The sequence below is a fragment of the Schistocerca serialis genome, chromosome 4 (assembly GCF_023864345.2).
Source record: "Schistocerca serialis cubense isolate TAMUIC-IGC-003099 chromosome 4, iqSchSeri2.2, whole genome shotgun sequence".
In the NCBI taxonomy this organism is placed as follows: domain Eukaryota; kingdom Metazoa; phylum Arthropoda; class Insecta; order Orthoptera; family Acrididae; genus Schistocerca; species Schistocerca serialis.
This window is the reverse complement of record NC_064641.1, coordinates 605,016,793-605,033,117: the sequence shown is the minus strand read 5'-3', so window position 1 is coordinate 605,033,117 and position 16,325 is coordinate 605,016,793. Positions and strand designations below refer to the sequence as shown.

Here is a 16,325-nt window from a genome sequence, read left to right as displayed (position 1 = left end):
TACACCTCATACTTTACCCAACCTCATAAAAAAATCTAATGATGTAAGGTGTAGTGAACTCCGTAGCCTGTCAATATTACTACCATGACCAATCCATTGATTAGGGCAAGCGCGACTAAGATGATCCCTCATAAGCCTGGTAAAATGAAAAGGACCCCCATTATACTGGGAGTAAATTGCAATCTGCGTGGCCGAAGGAACATCCTCATTGTGTTCAACAAACAAATTTTCCAAAAAAAATGCAGGTAATTCTGTCCTGTAAGACACTTATGTGCATGCCGCTAGCCCAAAAACAAATGTACATTAAATGTGTTCTATCTCGAACCATTCAGGATAGGATATACGTCCATATTAAGTGTTTTTCTTCAAACAAGCATTCCTGTCATGTCCCCGAGTACCGAATATTTTAGGAGGTAAACTGCATATTAATGACACTCGGGCAGCAGAAACTGCAGCCAGGATCACGTTGTTTGCAGATTACAACAGTGTAATAGTGAATCATGTTGCAGACTCACTGTCTACGATAACTGATGAAGTCCTTAAACCCGTGCAGTAATGGTTCAATTCCAACTGGCTGACCCTTGCTGTGAAGAAAACAAATTACATTCAATCTGGGGAAAAAAGTCTCCAATTTGTACTGGGCAGGAATGAGTTAGATAGAGTATGATACACAAAACTTTTAGGAACATATGTCGATCACAAACTGGAAAGACCATGAAACAAAACTCCCAGAAGTTCAGTTCAACATGTTCTGCTCTAAGAATAATTTCAGAACTACACTCCTCAGAAAGCACTACAATGACTTACTTTCATTTCCTCCTGTCCCCTGTAGCTTATGGAATAGTTTTTTTGTGATAAAACTTATGGTCAAGTAAGTGAAGTTTTTACATTACAGCAAAAGTCTATTCGAGTCTTATCACACAGCACTAGAATAGGTCACTGCAAGCCCTTATTTAAGGAGTTGTGTGCACTTACAATACCCTTCACATACATAAATGTGTTGATAATAAGATCAAAGACTGGAGGCCTGAAAACTAAAAGTAATTACCCTAGTTATAACCATCACTACTGTGCGTCCACCCACGTAGTGCAAGCAAGAGCAGCTCATACTCAAAGGCATGCAAGCCACTTCTGTGTCATTCTTTATAATACATTGCCAATACACATAAAGACGTTGGAGAAGAAAACAGCTTTTAGGGGCTTTTACACACTGCACAAGAAGTGCTGGAAATACGGAAGCGTCCGATCCCACCCGTCTGCTTTGACCCATGATGTCACAAATATGCCGGAAACAAAAACAAACACACACACTTTCCACAAGAAGCCTAATGACACTAACGGGACAAGCGCGGGAAATGGGGTGTTTTGGGTGGGGGGCAAACTAAATATAAACAAATTTAGACACCTTGCGTACCTACAACGTGTAAGTGAAGACAGCCATGCATGAATACCGACCCACCTCCCCAGGGGTCGTAACCCCTGCAACCCATAGAAGATAAAGATGCTTCAGTAGCTGATTAGTGTTTTTTGTCTTAAAAAAAAAAAATCTCACGGGATAGAACGAACAGATCAAAGATAAATATAATAAACTAAAACAGAAACTCGAGGAAACAGATAATTAAAATAAGTAATAAGTGTTTTTAAATTTTTAAAAATCTTACGAGATAGAACGAACAGATCAGAAAAGTAAATAAAATAAGATAAAACGGAACTGGAGACAGCCACACTCAAACCAAACTCCGCGTCGTCATGACGTCACACACAACACCCTTACGTCACGGGTCAAAGCCGACGCGTTGGATCGGACGCTTCTGTCGACCCGAAGTGCTTCTACATTGTAGTGAATGTGTCACCTTACAGAAATATAGGTCCTTATCTGTTGTTTTACTTTTTAATCTGTTAACAGATGTACCATCTATGCTGTGTTATTCTTCACTCAAGAATGTTCCTGTTGTTAGTTTCTGGTCTTCTAAATTTCAAACTCCAGAGAAGGGAATCAGGTGCAAGAATAGTTATGATGGGTGCAGTGTTCACAGGTGTTCATGAATTTATATTTTTTGGCATTGTATTACAATGTGTTCATGTGTTTATATTTTCTAGAAGTTTCATATAACAAAGTTTGATTTTCTAGTTATAACAACGATTACACTTCTTGTGTATGATGTAAGCTGCTTGTAGTCTAGTTACATGTGGTTTTCTTTCCAAATCATACACCAAAGGAAGTAGCTAAATCATTGTTAATGCACTGGTCTCAAGATTCAGGAGATGCAATGTTCGTAACCTGTCCAATCATCCTGAATTGGGTTGTACTAGGTTGCTGATGTGAATACTGGCATGGTTCCTTTGATAAGGCTTTGGCCAACTTCATACTATTTCTGTAATGCGTCTGACATGCCCTATACTGTGGTGCCAAATGATCAGAGAACATATAAATAAATAAAATAAGCAAGCCTGAAAATAGTTTATAATGAGAGAAAAAGTAATGCATCGACAACAAGCATTGAAAAGAAAATGACAAAAATTAAGAACAAAATAATAGAACCGACTAATGAGTTTCTGTATCTAGGACACTTTAATAAGTGGGACATGAAGTAAAAGAAAAACAGAAAGGTAAATATGGTATGGAGTGCTATTAGCAAACTAAAAAGTGTTTTCAAAACCATACACCTTATGTGTCTGAAACAAATTTGCAATCAGCACATATTGCTGGTTTTGACTTATAGTCATATGACATGGCATGTCAATGATAAAACTGTTACTGATACAATGATAGCGTTATCTTAAAGAAGCAAGACTGTTTCTTTGATTTGTATATCTTCCATTCTTTAGATGCTTTGGCGTTTGCGTTTATTCTGTGTGTGTATCATTGCCTGCTGTTAGGTGTAAGCTGTAGGCCTAATACATTACAATAAACTCTGCATAAACAGGCTTATTTTTCATGATTCATTTACTGCACCTGATCACAAAACCACTCAAAATCTGTGGTTTGGTGACTGGGTAATGGAAATGAGCATGCTGGGAATTGGTACAAGAGGCTGGACAACAAATGAACCTGATACGAGACTAAAGAATACAAGACTCAGTTGTGGCTATTATAAAAATGAAATGGAGTTTGAAGGAGCATGTAAATTAATGGGGCTAAGGTTACAATGGGCCACCCACATGTAGCTGGACTCAAAGAAATAAGAAAACACGCCTCAACAAAACTGAAAATTAGGAAATGACATAGCACATTAAGAATGTAACACATGAAAAAAAATCCAGAGACGGTCTTTTTCTAGAAGTGGACGACATCCTGCTGATATTGAAGACAAAAAAGATTATGGCAAAGATGATTACAATGTGTTTCAAAAATACTTGTCAGTCACTTTTTTTCCATGGGATCTGGAGAGTGAATGCTTTAATGAAATGACCAATAGTTCCATCTCCCAGAACAATTGTTAAATACATGTTGACATGGCATCTTACTTAACACTGGCTGTTCAGATGGAACAGCTATAATTTCAGTTCTATATCTAGGCCACTATATTCACTAAAAATCAAGTCCCTCGCATACCTGGTATGATGATAAACATTGACTTACATACCACAACACACCTAATTTACTATGTGAATTTTGAGTCCACATCTGGCCTCTACCTGAATATTTGAAACTCATGTTAGCATTGCATGGTGCGATATTCATTGCTGTAAGTCTCCATTACGAATAATAACGCTCACATATTATATGGGCACATGACAGATGTGATCCAGGTTACTGGAATAGCACGAAGTGCAGCAGATTCTCAAGTTAGTAGTTTCTGTCTAATGATTTTCTAAAATTCAGATCAACTCTCTTTCAAGCGTACTACACATTGGTAAGTTTCCACTATAAATAAGATCGCCAATGTCACTAACGACAGTTATGAATGCAGTTCAAAGGAAAAAAATATCTTTCACATGCGTATTTCCGAAAGATGTCCCACACGATGGGGCCTATTAAAAACCTTGTGTAACTGAATTTATGATCATATCTTCAAATATATTCCGGGATTTTCTTGTAGGGGCCTATTAACTAATTTCTTCACAGCGTCAGTGCTGAAAAACCAACAGAAACTATATCTGAAAAATTTTACATCAATTATGTCACCGACTTACAGCTGGACTCCACGTTTTTTTCCGAGGTTATGATTTTGTTTAGATTTATATCAGAACCATTATATACTCGCCTTAAACCTGTACTGACCAAGCGGTGGGGCGGCATAACGTATTCCATGAAAACCAGCGTACTGTTTTCCATTTTTCGTTGAATATGTACGGCCCCTCATATGTCCGGAATTTGTGTACACTTCTACCGCCGTCGTCGCAGACAGAAGCACACACATCACCTGTAAACTTAGTACTACATCAAACATCGCGCTGTCTTGGCAGAATTCGTCTGCATACTGTAAACGCTGATACAAGCTTATCAACTACCGGCCGTTTGCACTTCCCCTTTCATGGTTGACACTTGACAAGTAGAGAAACTTGGTATAGAGGTTGGCACACTGATAGATTGTAGCCAATCGTACCACTACAGCATAGTGTTCAGTGTTCACACTTCACATAATAGATGCGGCTTCCAAGGTTTAGAATTCAGTCTTGTGCAGTAGGTACGTCTAGAATATAATATGATTTGGCGTGCATAGTAGTTTTTAGATTCAAAGTATTAAGACGTTATATAACAAATCATCTCGATTGGATTTACATAAGCAAGAAGCAGAAAGGTATCGTGGTTTTTCATTTTGTTTAAAACCGTTCTTCTTTCCCGCGTTCTGCCTGTATCAGCTGTTCACCCGTGCAAGTTAAACGATGGTAATCGCTCGAGTAGAGCGCCCTGCATATAGTAGCGTACCGTGGCAACTTATTTAAGAATTTCATTTATAGTGTAGAACAGAATATGAAGTAAAAGTAGTTCGCTTTCGTTGTTTTCGACACAATGTGATTTATAATTCCTGCAAGGTCTTTACGTTTTGTTAAAATTAGTGCGCGAATTGTCTGCTAAATTTATTATGTCATGTATATATTTATATTTTTTATTTATTCGTTAAGTCATCTGTATAGATGTAGGGAGAGAGAATTTCAATAGTATTCATACCTATAAAATAACACAAACTTCATAATTAAATCATAGTTAGGTGAATAGCAAACAACAATACAAGATTACCGTAACATAAAATGGATAAGATGAAAACATGAATAATCACTCTCTGATGATCACATCAAGTGCAGTCCAGTTGCGTTTCGAGTGTTGTTCAATTGAGAGCGTATACTTATCGCTAACATGGAATCATGTTTAAAAAATGAAGAAATCCGTCGCAGTAATTACCAAAGCTACATCGTTCGCCTGTCCAAAGACTGGATAGACTGCGCGAGAAAGCGAAGAGCACCCTTCAGTCCTACCAAAAATGAAGACAGATAACGTGCAACATGAAGAACCAAGACCGGTTTTTGTTCGAAAACCATGCGTTTCGAGACCAAAATAGAATGCAATATTGTGAGAGAAACTGAAGTAAAATTCCTATGTTACACCTGGCGCCTTTATTCTGACAGGGATTCAAGTAGATTGACACGCATAAGGTACTGTGCAAACTTCAGCTAAGTGCATGGCAGTGAGCACTTACTATTTACATTGCACCACACATTTTGGTTTCTTCCAGTTCCACACGCGGGAAACAAGACTTTAAATTCTTGTGTGCACGTTTCAATTAATTTAATCTTTCGTCGATTTTCTTTTGAAAACACTACATACAGGGCTGTCGGATAAATACTTAACAATTCGTACTATTGACATTAGGGAATATAAATAGGAGAGTGGGTCACATTGTGTAACAAGCCATTTGTCGAAATTTTTAGGAATTAGAATATCCTATAATTCGTGAGTGATCATTGCGACGTTACTGTAAACATAGAAGCTTTTTCGGTGTTTCTATGTTTTTGGCTCGCGGAATATTTGTGCAAGATTTGTAACCAGTCCACTTGCTGGTAATGTATCACAATTTCAGCTTTGCTACAACAATGTCCAGAGATTTCACATCAGGACGCCAACGTGAGCTCCCAACAGACAAAAGGGAGGCGAGAGAGGCCTTGTACTACGCAACTTCTGCGGTAAGTCCAGAGATGTTGCCCTGTATCACCGTGACATAAAACGAAGTTAAGTGCAAATACTTCTTAACATGTATTGTATGACACATTGCAGGTAATGGCTGACATTCCAGTATTGATGGAAGAGATGGCTGATAGTGTGAACGCAGTGAACAGAAAAATGTATGCTGTCAACGAGCTTTTGCGAGCAGTTTCACAACATTATGTGCAACCTAATGGGAGTCAAAACACAAAACCCTAGATAATTGGCAGAAGATTCTATCTTTTAATTTTGTTGCTTGGCAACCAATTTCTGTGTATCGAATTCTAAGAGTAATTAAAAAAAGTACTGTAAACCATTTTTTTCTTTTCGCATTATTCGACATTTTATTAACATGTATAGCCCAGGAGTGCTAGTAGGCAACTGGTTTGAAAAGCGCAGTTGCTATAGTCAAAAGAGCTTTCAGCATAAATCTGTATATGCCACAGATTATTGTGCCCCACCAAAGCCCACTGAAGATGATTTAATGGGCGACATAAAGACACAGGAAAATGTGTGTAAAGCAGAAAGTGATAGTCATAGTCTAAAAGGAATCTCCTTTTTCTCATTTTGGCATTACAAAATTTTCAGAGTGATCGAGTACTGCCCACACTTGATGGCTACAAAAATAATTTCTCATCAAGCTATGACCTGCATTACAGAATACATCCAAAAGGGCTTTGTGGACCCAGGTTAAGAACTTTCAACACACAGTCTAAGGCATGGCTTCCGGATCAAGATTTTGCTTTAAACTATGTAAGTTATTTCTCAATAAGTACTTTGAAAGTAAACTCTGCAAATATTTATTAGACATACGTCTCTACTGAACAAAATAGTGATGGGTATTTTCTTTGATAGGGAAATGTAACAGAATTTGGGCTTCGGGCTTACAAGAATGAACTCAAACGTCTACATGAATGCCGTGAGCGTTATCTTTCAACTGAATATCGTGATACATATGTACAGTACTCACGGGAGTTTTATATTAAAGTAAAATAAACAACACTGTAGCAATATAACTAGCACACATCAGTTTTCTCCTTAATGTAGTGTGAGAAACAAAATTTGAGCCAGTAGGCCTATATAATTTTAGACCAACGGGATTGTAGCTTTACAAAATAATCTAAATGTTACCGTTGAGAGAAAATTAAATCTACCATGTATTAGTAAGTAAAATAATAAACTAGATTATTGATTTTATGCATGAGCAGTAGTTCTATTTGCCATACATGCATTCTCACCACTTCATTGGACAGTATACAAATAAGTAGATGACAAACTGAAGACCATTAGAACAATAACTTTGTTGATCATTTACACAGCTTTTTGCATGTGTACACAAAAATTAAATTTGTGAACAGTTTGCTCCCTTGCAGGTGCATCTTGGAAGCAATTAGCAATGTATCCTTGCTGATATGGTTTTATTAATGGTTGTACAAATAGTAAACATGCTTAGTGGAAGTCTTGTTGGAAAACACACTGACAGCTCTCAAGTAAATCTCTGTATTATGTTACCAGCTTTGAACTACAAGAATATAGGTTCACAAAACATCAGCTTGGCATATGTTTCTACAAAACATCATGTTGTGTGTGGATGTAATAGTGAGCAATAAGGTATTGAAAATTAGACTTGCCCATGCAGTTTCTAAATAACACAAGTTACCTATGTGTCAGTCTTTACAAAAGTTTCTTGCATTTGACGACAATAGAGAAATGTACAAATAAGCTGCGCAATGACTTCCATCTTATACATTGAACTTTTTATTTTGTTTATAGCTGAAATTTCAAATAATTTGTCTCAAAATAAATGTAGTGAGGTATCTTGAACAGAATGACCTCAATGCCAACCAGCAAGGATTCCAAAAAAACTGATCATGTGAAATCCAACTCGTACTTTTCTCAAATGACATACTAAAAGCTTTGGGTCAAGGCAATCATGTAGATGCAGAATTTCTTAATTTCATAAAAGCATTTTACTCTGTACCACACCTTTACTTGTTGAAAGTACAATCATATGGGGTATCAAGTGAAATTTTTGATGGGATTGAGGATTTTCTGGCAGTGAGGATGCAGCATGCAATCTCGGATGGAAAGTCATCATCAGATGTACAAGTAATTTCAGGTGTGCCCCAGGGAATTGTGTTGGGGCCCTTGCTGTTCATGTTTTATATTAATGACCTTGCAAGTCCGCCCCTACAGCTTAATGGTCATCGTGACGGTCTGCTGTCCTGAGGGTCCCGGATTCGATTCCCGGCTGGGTCGGGGATTTTCTCCACTCAGGGACTGGGTGTTGTGTTGTCTTCATCCTCATTTAATCCCCAACCGACACACAAGTTGCGCAATGTGGCGTCGAATGTAATAAGACCTGCACCGAGGCGGCCGGACCTGCCCCGTAAGGGGCCTCCCAGCCAATGACGCCAAACACTCATTTCCATTTCATGACCTTGCAGACAATATTAATAGTAGCCTCAGACTTTTTGCAGATTATATAGTTATCTATAATGAAGTACTACCTGAAATAAGCTGCATAAATATTCAATCAGATCTCGATAAGATTTGGAAGTGGTGCAAAGACTGGCAGTTCGCTTTTAATGTTCAGAAACATAAAATTGTACACTTCATAAAACAAACAAAAAAAGTAGTATCCTATGAGTATAATATCAATGAGTCACTATTGGAATCACATGGGCTCAGTTGTGGGCAAAGCAGGTGGTAGACTGTGGTTTATTGGTAGAATACTGGCAAAGTGCAATTAGTCTACAAATCATTCATGTGACCAGTTCTAGAATATTGCTCCAGTGTGTGGGACCTTTACCAAATAGGAATAACCGCATATTGAATTATATAGAGAAGGGCAGCACATGGTCACAGATTTGTTTGGTCCCTGGGAGAGATTCACAGAAATACCGAAGAATCTGAACTGGCAGATGCTGTAGATAGATGTAAAATGTCCTGAGAAAGTGTTAACAAAGTTTCAAGAACCGGCTTTAAATGATGATTCTGGGACTATACGACAATCATGTGAATCGAGTGGGAAGAAACCCTAATAGCTGGAACAGTGGGACATACCCTCTGCCATGCATCTCATGATGGTATAGATGTAGATGTAGAAAATGAAGTAATCACGATAAAAGTATGAAAAAGTGCCCAAGTCATGAACATTGGCAGAAAAATCAATATTATTGTGAGATGCTTGTAGCATGCTATCAAATATAATTTTGCATGAGAATTTAAGTTTACAGGACAACACTGTAAGAGTAATGAGCAAGCAGTTTAAGTAACATGATTTACTTATTGTACTGAAAAATTCTTGAGCACACCTGGTGTAGTGTTCACTTGAAATTTAAACATCTTGACACATGAAAAATGTATACCTGACAAGGTCTCAAACCTGCAATCCTGCCTTTCTAGTCCAGCATGATTTGCAAGAGTGTTTCTGTGAAGTTCAGAAATTAGAGGGTGGGTCGTGTCTGGAGTGTGCAGTTAGTAAGAGCACAACCGGCAAATGGAAAAGTTCAAGATTCAAGTCCCAATACAACACAAAGTTTTAATCTGCCAAGAAATTTCATGCCAGTGCACAGTCTGCTGCAGAGTCAAAGATTCATTCAGGAGCTTACATGTTGAATAATAGCACCAGGCAGTGTGCAGAAGGAAGGGAATGACTGTTTTCTTCAGCTTCCCTAGACAGGAACTGCAGACAATAGTTCTAGTTCACAAAACAACGAAACTTAGTGGTACTGCATTTCATTCCACCTCTTATTTGTCCATTACAGTGAGTATTATTTTTTATTAAATTCTGCAGTGGAAATGTTAGTCATGCATGCCTTAGATATTGGTAATTGGTCTGTGCCTCACCAGGCTGTGAGGAATAATGTTGTAACCAATGTTTGTCTGACATTCGTTACAAAAATAGTTTTGATGGCCTCAGTGATAAAGTGCCTTAAAAACAAGGTGCATCAAGGTAACTCCAGAATAACAGTGCTTTCTAATGAAGAAACACAAAAGCATCCTGGTGTTCCAAGAGCTCTACAAAATGATCACATGATTTCGATACTATCAGAAATTGCAGTTCTCAGTGTTAGCCATGGACGTGGCCTGTCTTCTCACTTAAATCATGAAACTGCTGTGAATACAGTGGGATTCATCAATCTGGGTACTTTGTGTAAGTCTGGGTACTTTGGTTGCTGAATTTGGTAAACTCGGGCTAACTTCCATGATTTTATTGTCTTGTTTGGTGGCTCGAATGACATTTACAAATATGAATATGAGAAAATATGCAAACACTTTAAAAATGTGTCAATTATAGATGTAAATGGCATGAGCAGTTGATTCCATTCGACATGTGGGTTACATTTAAATAGACTGTAGGAGAAACTGCTTGCTGATTTAGTGCTAATTGATATATACATAAATCATTTTCAACACAGCCCCTCAACAGATGCTTCTATGCCTTCCTTTTCAGTCCCATAGGAATTCACCGGCACCTCCTTTTCCAGAGTAGACCACTGATGAACTAGATCAAAAAAAAAAAAAATAGTTAATCGGAAAAAACACCCAAGCAAAAACTAGAAACTACAATTAAGGGAATGTACCAAAAATGAGACACCGCTCAGGAGATCCACAACTCTTTTGTAGATACGTGCGTGGTGAGCATGGGACCCCGAGCTAGTGCAGCTTTTTTTTCCCTTCTGGACCCTCCTTTTCCTCATCCCTCCCCATCCCCGATCCTCCCCCCCCCCCCCACCTCCCCATGCCCCTTCCCCCTCTGCCTCTCTCTGGAAGTACGTTTTGTGCCTATGTCCGGAGACGGACGCTTGTGACTGTAGGACTAGTTTTTTTTCTTTGCTCTCTCTACTGGAAAGTCTCTGCCCTCCCATTGTCCTCCTCTTTCCCTTGCCTCTTCTCTTTACAATCCTCTCCACTGCGGCGATTGAGACCTCTCTTATTTCCTTTTCTTTGTTGCTTCCTTTCTCTGTCTTTCTGCCCTGTGCGTGTCCGAAGGCCAACCCACATTTAGCCGGTGACAGGGTAAAGCGAAATTGCCCACCCTGGGTAGACAGGTAGGACACGTATGTACCCTCTGGTAAAGGACAGGCCCAGGGAAGAGTGATTACCCGAGCTGGTACCTTTTGAAGGTGCCGTTTGGTCCCTCCGTCCGTTTCTCAGGAGGTGTGGACAATTACTTAAGTAGGGAGTGCCTTCAGAGAGGGCCCCCATGAGGAAGGAGTGTCCCATCGGAGATGCTAGTAATCTTGAGGTGTACTTTCGCAATGGTTTCCTCTACGACTACAACTTCTGCCCACAAGTAAAAGCTAAATGAGTCTCAGCCACGGACAATTCTTCCATCAGCACCAAAGTTCCTAGTTGTTTCTCTGTCTGACTAAGGTCAAGAATTCTCCACAGTCAACTTTTTCATTATTCAGAAAGGTGACAAAGCAACGGTGGGTCCTGTAAAGTCTTGTTCCCGATTACGAAATGGCACCTTGTTGTTAGAAACAATCAGTGCCCTCCAGGCACGAAAATTGCTGTGAACTACACTGCTACACACCTTCCTTGTCTGGGTGGAACTGCACTGCACTGTAAATTCAGCACACGGGGTGGTTTATACACACTCGACGGATTGTCCATTGAGGACATTCAAAACTGTCTGTCTGACCAGGGCTTAACAGCTGTAAATAGAGTCCTGAAAAGGGTTGAAAAGGACTTTATACTGACCCGTACTCTCTTCTTGATGTTTGACAGAGTTCAACTTCCATTGAACATTAAAGCGGGATATGTCGTTCACCTTTACATCCCCAACCCTACGCGTTGCTGTCGGTGTCAGCAGTTTAATCATACCAGCCAGTCATGTTCCAATACAGCCAAGTGCATTTCATGTGGCAGGGATACCCATAAGGGTGATTGCCCACCCCCATCCCCTCGTTGCACCAGGTGTGTGGGCGTCTACACTGCTTCGTTTCGAGATAACCCTATTTTCAAAGATGAACGAATTATGCAGGAAATCCAAGTGAAGGAAAATTTGTCTACATTTGCTGCTCGTAAGGTATTCACCAGTAGAAAGCCCACTGTGCTCCTGGCGGGTAAATATAGCACTGTCCTTGCATCTCCTCGGTCTTCTAAGGAGGTAGCCAAGCAAACTTGCGATCTCACCTTTAGCACCATGGTCGTCAGATAGACCCTCCCAAAGATTGCCCGGTCAACCTCCTCACAATCACTAAGGCTCACCCCTCATCTGCTCCTGCTAAATCACAGGCCCTAAAATTGGACGCCCAGACTTCCAAAAAAGAACCCACTCGCGAAGATTTTTTACATACCCCGACCTCACAACCATTGGTTCCTCCCTCATCTCAACATTCTGCTTCCAAGAAAGCTCACACGAAACATAGTTCCTCTCCTTCTCTGCCACGGTGTGTTTCCTGTACAGCAGAGGTCTCCAAACTTTTTAGTGCGCGGGCCACATTGACTCCTCCACGAAGTCATAAGGGCCAAGACCTACGTAATGGGATTAAAGCACCCTAGCACTCCACGATCACCATAATGTAAGGCTAAAGGAAAGATGAAATCGCAAAAATCTAAGGTTAAGGGAATAGCTAGCACTGAAACGAACTACGATTTTTGTTTAATTACTTAATTTTGATTGATGGACGTACCTGACCGAAATTCTGGCGTATTTTACTCTGGCGAATTTCGCCGACAAAAGAGTATGTTACTGCACTATCTTCACAAAAGAGTCCTGCAAAGTTAATGAAATCTCAAAATCATTGTTAGCAATACTATTACTGCAAGACGTAACAGAGGTAGAGTACGTGAACGCATTATTATTTCAAGCGGCACAACAATAAGTTTAGTTATGTAGTCTCGTAGCGAGTAGCAGAGCCAATGTCGCGGTGTATTGGTCGCAATATAGGCCTCGAAACTCAATTGTTGGCAGTATTGGTACCACCTCAAATATTTGGCGGGCCGAACACCGGGGATGTCTGGCCAGCTAACGCAAGCCGGTTTGCTGGCCCTCGCGGGCCGTAGTTTGGAGACCCCTGCTCTACAGCATCACCCAGTGGTAGCCGCCCTCAGCCGGCTTCCATGTCGTCGAGACGCATCGCTGGCAGCCAATCAAACAGCTGGAGTTGCCCCCGAACAACCTATGCCATTCCACTGCATCGGCCTCCAGCTTCAGCGGTCATTGAATTGATGGCAACCGTGATGAGTTTTTTTCCTTTTCTGTCCGCCCTGTGTCAGTTATCCATTGGAATATCTGCAGAATTCGCTCCCATCGGGATGAATTGTCGATCCTCTTACAATCCTACTCACTGGTCGTCCTCTGTCTTCAGGAAACAAAGCTACATCCCCATTATTGCTTTGTCTTCCCTCATTTTCTGTTGATCTGGGTTGATGGCACTCCAGCACACAGCGGACTTACGATTTTTCTCCATGATACTGTCCATTATCACCCAGTCACCTTAAACAGTTCCTTCCAAGCTGTCGCTGTACATCTTTTCCGTTCTGTCTACACCTCTCTTTGTACTGTATGCATTCCATCGTCCACACCAATTGCAAGAGCTAATCTCCTTCATTTCCGTGGTCAGCTCCTGCCCCCCTGTTTGCTGTTTGGGGGGCTTCAGTGTCCACCATCCGCCTTGAGGATCTCCCCGTCCTTGTCCGCAAGGCTCCCTATTGATTGACCTCTTCCACCAAGCAAATCTTGTTTGCCTCAACACTGGGGAACCTACATTTTTGGTTGCCTCCACGTCAACCTTCTCTCATTTGGATCTTTTTGTTAGTACTGTTCAGCTAGCCTGGCGCTTTGGATGGTCCACTCTTGCTGATACACACTCGACTGACCATTTTCCACGTGTCCATCGATTACAACCAATTGCCATCTATTCGCCCAAGACGCTGGCAGTTTTCCCAGGCCAATTGGACACTTTTCTCCTCTATAGCGACATTTGATGACCATCACTTTTCTAGCACCAACGATCAGGACACTCATGCTACGGAAGTTATTCTTACAGCCGCAGAACGTTCAATACCTCATACCACCCATTTGCACTGGCACCCACCAGTTCCCTGGTGGAACGAGGCATGCCATGATGCAATACGCAAGCAGAGGTGTGTTCTTCGCATTTTCCGCCACTATCCTACATTAGCCAACTGTATCTGCTACAAGCACGTGCACGACTGCTATAAGCAGTCACATGCACAATGACGCCACATCATCCGCGATAGCAAGAATGCAAGCTGGGACTTCTTTACCAGATCCTTTACCACTCTCACTCCCTCATCTGTAGTTTGGAGTCAAATTCAATGGTTATCTGGCACATCTAGTTTCTCCCCGATCTCTGGGCTCACTGTCGTGCATGATACCTTATTGGACCCAGTCGCAATTTCTAACTCACTGGATCAACACTTTGCTGAGATTTCGAGCTCTCCAAACTACCCGCCAGCCTTTCTCCTGAAGAAATGAACAGTGGAAGTATGACCTTTTGCTTTCTCCTCTCTAAATAGCAAAAGCTATAATACTGTTTTCTTTATGGGGGAACTCCAACATGCACTCTCTTCGTCTCGCTCTTCCGTCCCAGGACCAGATGGCATCCATGTCCAAATGTTACTGCATTTATCTGCGTTACCTCCTTCACCTTTATAATCGAATTTTGACTGACAGTGCCTTTCCCAGAAAATGGTGGGAAGCTACCGTCATTCCTGTTCCGAAACCTGGAAAGGACAAAGATCTCCCCTCTAGCTATCGCCCCATCTCTCTCACGAGTAGTGTATGTAAGCTTTGGATCATATAGTGAATTGCCGTTCAGGCTGGTGACTGGAGTCCCGAAACCTTTTAACACTTGCCCAATGCAGTTTCCGAAAGCATCGTTCAGCAGTTGACCATCTTGTTGCTCTCTCCACTTATATTGTGAACAAAGATTCTCAGGAAACGCCAAATGGCAGCAATATTTTTTGATCTGGAGAGAGTGTACGATACCTATTGGAGGACAGGCATCCTCTTCACAATGTTCTCTTGGGGCTTGCGAGGTCGGATCCCTCTTTTTCTTCGTGAATTTATGACACAGTGCACATTTAAGGTGCAGGTGAACACTACCCTCTCCTGTAATTTCTCCCAGGAAATGAGGTGCTCCGTGCTAAGTATTTTACTGTTTGCCATCGCCACAAATCCAATTATGGATTGTCTCCTTCCAAATGTCTCGGGCTCCCTCTTTGTTAATTTTGCGAACTACTACAGCTCTCAACGGACCAGCTTTCTTGAACGACATCTTCAAGGATGTCTCGATCGCCTCCACACCTGGAGCATCGAAACTGGCTTCTGCTTTTCTCCCAATAAGACCGTCTGTGTAAACTTTTGGCATCGTACAGAGTTTCCTCCGCCTTCCCTACATCTAGGCCCTGTCAATCTTCCATCCATAGACATTGCCAAATTCTTGGGACTTATGTTTGACAGAAAACTGTGCTGGTCTTCCCAGGTTTAATATCTTCCAGCTCTTTGTCTGTGATTCCCCAACACCCTCCGTGTTCTGAGTGGTACCTCCTGGGGTGTGGACCGAGTGGTCCTTCTCCACCTCTATCGCGCCTTAGTGTGCTTGAAATTGGACTATGGAAGCAGAGTTTACTCCTCTGAACGACCGTATATTCTTCGGTGTCTCGACTCTGTCCACCACCATGGATTGCGTTTACCATCTGGAGCTTTTTACACCAGCCCCTTGGAAAGCCTCTATGCTGAGACTGCTGAACCTCCGTTGTCCAATCGGCAAGCTGTCCTTCTGAGTCGTTATGCTAGCCATCTGTCCCATGACTTTTTTTTCGACGCCTTCTGGGATGTAGGGTTTGCAGGCCGCCTTTGCTCTCTTCTACCACCGGGAGTCCGCTTCTGTCAACTACTACGTGCCTGCTCCATGACCTTTGTCAGCTTCCCAAGGATGGTACCCCTTTTCTCGTTTATCGTCAGGCATTTGCTGCTCTATGCACCCAAATGAAGGATGCCACATTTATTTACACAGATGGCTCAAAAACATCATTTGGTGTTAGGAGTTCCTATATTGTTGGCAACACCCCTCATCGTTTTCGGCTTCCCGACCAGTGTTCAGTTTTTACTGCGGAGCTTTATGCTGTAATCCAGGCTGTCCAATACATCCGTCTCTATAAGCGGCTACAGTATGTGGTATGCTCGGATTTGCTC

At 41.2% G+C, this 16,325-nt stretch overlaps 2 protein-coding genes across 6 annotated transcripts in view; one reads left to right on the top strand and one right to left on the bottom strand.

Moving 5' to 3' along the window:
- The window catches only part of LOC126475399 (venom carboxylesterase-6-like), a 138,794-nt gene extending 134,283 nt beyond the window's left edge, over positions 1-4,511 (bottom strand). Inside the window, exon 1 of one of the 2 annotated variants that reach the window (XM_050103233.1) lies at positions 4,209-4,511. In XM_050103233.1, coding sequence (XP_049959190.1) covers positions 4,209-4,394 — 186 coding nt within the window. In that variant the 5' untranslated portion in view covers positions 4,395-4,511. The remainder of the gene's footprint in view (positions 1-4,208) is intronic. The other variant, XM_050103234.1, reaches the window with a different exon arrangement.
- Positions 4,494-7,184, top strand: LOC126475402 (uncharacterized). Of its 4 annotated transcripts, none has more exons than XR_007586715.1 (4): positions 4,494-4,631; positions 6,024-6,126; positions 6,218-6,898; positions 7,001-7,181. XR_007586715.1 is itself a non-coding variant. In XM_050103236.1 (3 exons), exons 1-3 carry the CDS (start codon positions 5,483-5,485, stop codon positions 6,362-6,364), a joined length of 366 nt encoding a protein of 121 aa, XP_049959193.1. In that variant the 5' UTR covers positions 5,278-5,482; the 3' UTR covers positions 6,365-6,458. The 4 variants fall into 4 exon arrangements, 1 of the variants encoding a protein (XP_049959193.1); XR_007586716.1 differs by having other exon boundaries at positions 4,630-4,745; positions 7,001-7,183; XR_007586717.1 differs by lacking the exon at positions 4,494-4,631 and adding an exon at positions 4,813-4,833 and having other exon boundaries at positions 7,001-7,184.
- The last annotated feature ends 9,141 nt before the right edge of the window (positions 7,185-16,325 follow it).